At 35.5% G+C, this 4,335-nt stretch overlaps 1 protein-coding gene across 1 annotated transcript; it reads left to right on the top strand.

The window, feature by feature from the left end:
- On the top strand, positions 2,203-4,083 carry LOC109840964. Its single transcript, XM_020409804.1, has 2 exons — positions 2,203-2,532; positions 3,351-4,083. The coding sequence occupies exon 2, from the start codon at positions 3,399-3,401 to the stop codon at positions 3,810-3,812; it is 414 nt and encodes a 137-aa protein (XP_020265393.1). The 5' UTR covers positions 2,203-2,532; positions 3,351-3,398; the 3' UTR covers positions 3,813-4,083.

Below are 4,335 nucleotides of genomic sequence, written 5' to 3'. Positions count from 1 at the left end.
ATATTGTAAGCTGAAATCTGAGAAGCGGCCTGGTACCAGGTACAGAAGCTCAGAGAGGTACGTGCATTGGGCATCTTATGTGGTAGCCAGAATTTTGCTCCGGTACAACCAGCCACCGAGTAGTACCAAGCTCGTGCTCCTTCATACACATTACCTATGTACGTAAGAGTAGGGTTTGGGTTCCCAACATAGAGCTGATCATAGCCAAATTGCCGAGAAAAGCGATAAGGCTGATAAGGTTCAATAAAGCATTTCCTCCCTTGTCGAAAAATAAGATAGCCCGGACGAATGTTTATGAGCCACCAAAAAGCGCCCTTGCTAAGCATGGTGAAAGAATTCGGCCCCGGAGAGTCTTGATGAAGTTCTCCATACGCGCCACCCTCGAAGGCGGGAAACTTGACAGCAATCTTGTAATTATAATCCCGTCTCAAAATTTCACGGAATTTAACTTGGTACCAACCAGCCCAGTCAGAAGTTTCTAATTGCTGAACAAGAGGGGTTGAGGTGTCATTTGATTCAGGAGTCGTCATTATTGGAGGGCAGTGCAGCACAAACCAAGATACCAAGTAAATATACGGCATCGGCACCCGAGGGGTTGGGGTTTGAATGACGGTCGTCCCGTCAGAATCCACTTTCTTGACGGCAATGAACTCAGAAGATAGTTCCCGCAAGCCACTTTGTAAACAGCACACCATGGCTGAAAGAAGATTCAAAGGTCGTCCATAAGCCAGTAGAACAGCAGGGTATAAAACTTCTACTGTAATAGTTGTAAGTATAGTATAATATATTATATTTTAATATAAAGTAAAATAATATTTATATTATAATAATATACTAAACCAATTGGATAAGTTAATTTAGAAGTAATTAATAGATAAAATTATATTTTAATAAGGTGCCACATCATCAATTATCCCACATGAATTGTCAAATCAAATGCTGAAATTATCCCATTATCCTACTTTATCCCACTTTACCCCACTCAAAATATCCCAAAGGGATAAAATTGTTCCATTGGAATACTTTTCCCCCTTGGCCCCAATTTGTCCTAACCAATACCCCCCCTAAGGGTTGTCTCCTTGGTGACCTCTCATTCACCTTTTGCTACCATGACTCCTATTGCAGATGAAGTTCACGCTTGTTTGTCTGTTATTGGCTGCTCTAAAAGTTCTTATGTAAAGCACAATTGTAATGATGTTGCTTATGTCCTAGCTAAGACGGTTAACTGTTTGTCCTCTTGTTTTGGTTTGTTTCTGTCCCTCTGTTTTTAAGACAAAGTGTTGTTGATGACTTGACTGGTTAGGTTATCCTATCTGACTTTTTAAAGAATAAAAAAAATTAAAAAAGTTGATATTTAAATGTAAATGCTAAATAGTAAATATGTTGTTTTCCATATAATACGTAATTCTCCAAAAGATTTGCATGTACGGGAGAAAAATGTTAATGTCAATCAAGTCCCACAATGATTTCAGTGACATCCCTTTAAGCCAAAAAAGAAGTTGCAGGGCTCAATGACTCAATCCTAATTTTTTTATACTTTAAAAAAAAGGGACTCAATCCTAATGGAAGCATGAAGAAAGTGTCAAAACCAGTTTTAGGCAACGCGTGCAAGTTTGCTGTAATAGACGTCGCCCCAAACGTGATCAGTAATTAAATCCCAACTTGAATTCCATAATTTTTTTTTAAAAACCTTAAATAAATAAACAAAATTCCCCACTTGAATTAAACACGAAACTATTCTCTAACCCTATTCTAATTTTCCATATAGCGACTAGGGCGGGTGCGTATGTCAAATGTTGATTGCTGGATTATGGTTAGCATGATGTGACTTAATTAGATCCTAGGAAAAAGAAGCTAATAAAGTCAATTTATATAACAAGGATCAACTTGAGTCTAATCTCAACTTTAAACTTACATTAAACTAAACTAAGTCAAGTAAATTGATTGAGCCTTGGTTCAAAGTAATGATGAGCTCTCAACGAATTAGATTTGGCAAGACAATCCTAGATGAACACTATAGCTTATTGATAGAAAAAATATTTGTCATCATTAAGGATTAGATTTTACTCTTGAGATTGGGTGAAATTTTTGAATTTGGGATTGAAAATGAATGGCTAGTTGCCACCACACAAATAAAAGTCTAGTATTTTAACACTACAAAAATATTAAATTAAAATTTTTCCTATTACAGTTACACTTCATCATTATATTTGGCAAACAAACCACAGAAATATCTCCTCCTCTCTCTTTCCCCTCACACTCCTCTCTCCCTTCTGTTTTCCCTTGTGCTCTCCTATTTCCCTTACTTATCCTCAGTAGAGATCCATTGGTATGAGTTAGTTTTTTCTTCTCAAGTTTGATCTGGGTCTTCTCCATCCCAACAAAATCTCAATCAAAATCTCTCTTTTTTGTTGCCCAACCTATCAAAATCCAATCTTTTGAAGACCCTTTTAGCTATTTCCTTTGAAGCTTGTTAGATTTCGATGCATGGGTTATAAGGTGAAGTTTCAATGGAAGATGGTTTCTTATGAGGTTAGATTCAGTCCCTGCTTCTTATAATCTTATTTATCTTGTAATCATCTTTGTTCTTTCTTTTTTCGATGCAATAATATGATTTTTTGTTTTTATCTTTCTAAGAGTCTCATATGAAAAAATTTCTGGTTGACTTAGCATGTTTATTGAGATTTGATTAGATTTCTTCTGATTTTTAAGTTAAATCAGTTTGCATGTATCTTTATCTGCTTCTAGTTTTGTATTCTCCTCCACTTGATTTGTTCCCAATGTTACTTTTTCCTTCTCAAGGTTGGAAGATGATGTCTTTGGCTATTGTGGTTATTGTTTGATGCTGAGGATGATGGTCACCTTGATTTGTTTCTAATATTTTTTTTTGATGCATATTGTCATTGTCCTTCAAAAGATTCATTTTGGGGATTGGCGTCTCAAGATTTTTATCATTTTAGTAGATTTTTTGATAGAATGAATATTTATTTGAGTTGTGTAGAATTAGTTTTTCTCCTTTACAGTTTTAAAGAGCTTGTTATTTGATCATGTTGCAAATATATCATTTTGGAAAATCATACTTTTGTGATTGTAGCTAATAAGAACTGAAAATGTTCTCTAGTCTAAGAGACTAAATTGATGGGATTTGTTGTATTTAAATACGTTCCTTTTGCTCTAATGTTTTTTAGATCTGACCTTCACCTTTCATGCTAAACTAAATATTGCTCTGCATTTATAATAGATACTGCTGTCCATAGATTGTGCATGCACATGACTTTGTTATGTTATTGAACTATAATCTGATATCTGTACTTAAAATTGATTTTTCACCTGTTCCCTTCCATTTGCAGACTGCATAATAGTTTCTTGATCCGTTTCCAATTGGGTTTTTTGATTTAATGGGTAGAGGAAGAGGGAAAGGGAAGAAATTGACAGGAGCCACAACTCATGAAGATCCCGGGAGTGGCAATGAAGAACCATTACCTCCATATAAGAGAAGGGGAAGACCTCAGAAACCTCTGAAGGATGATATAGATGAAGAAGAGGTTGCAAAGATTGAAGAAGAGGAAGTTAATCCTAAACTCGTTTCACCTGTTAAAGAAACAAAAGGGGTGCCTACTGTTGAGAATGGTAAAAGGAGAAAGAGGCAACCTGTAGTAAAAGAAAATTCTGATTCAATTCATGAGGAAAATGGCACCGGGTTAAGTACTACGACAGAGGAATCGATGAAGAAGAATGGTTTTAGGCAAAATGGGAGTCGCAGGAAGAACAAGCCTCGGAGAGCAGCTGAAGCTGGAGTTGAGTTCAAATGAGATTTGGTTTATAGTCCTGATCTTCGATGTGCCCTCAATGGTTTTATCTTTTCCTTCCTGATTTTGTCTTTAGTTTTCTTTTGTTCTCATTTTGATGCTAGAAACTGGCTATAAGGTATTAGGTATTTCCTTTAGGTCTATTGTATCTTCTATCCTCTGCAGTATTATAAACATAAGCGCATCTATCATTGTTCACTTGCTTCTCACTGGCTGCTACCATTTTACTATAATTGGAACTTGGTAACTGGTATAGATTTTTGATTTAATTGAAGATGAATGCTTTATTAGCATTTTGTATCTTTCAATTTCTGAGGTGTTGATTGTGAATCTAGTGAATATTTTTGAACTATATCTACCAAGCAAATATTATTTGCATGTTTCATGGTGATGTCAACTCCTAAAAGTATGTTTATTCTTGGTCTTTGGCTGCTTATATATCTAAGAAATGCATTTTCTTGCTTTATATGGTTGCTATTCTAATTTCTGACATTAGGTCTCCCTTGTTAACTGTAAATTTTCTTTT

This window comes from Asparagus officinalis, chromosome 5, assembly GCF_001876935.1.
Source record: "Asparagus officinalis chromosome 5, Aspof.V1, whole genome shotgun sequence".
Lineage (NCBI taxonomy): Eukaryota > Viridiplantae > Streptophyta > Magnoliopsida > Asparagales > Asparagaceae > Asparagus > Asparagus officinalis.
Note: the sequence above shows the minus strand (reverse complement) of the source record. Positions and strands in the feature narration are given on the sequence as shown.

Coding starts and splice junctions, on each gene's coding strand:
- LOC109840964 (XM_020409804.1), top strand. CDS start 3,399: ATGGGTAGAGGAAGAGGGAAAGGGAAGAAATTGACAGGAGCCACAACT.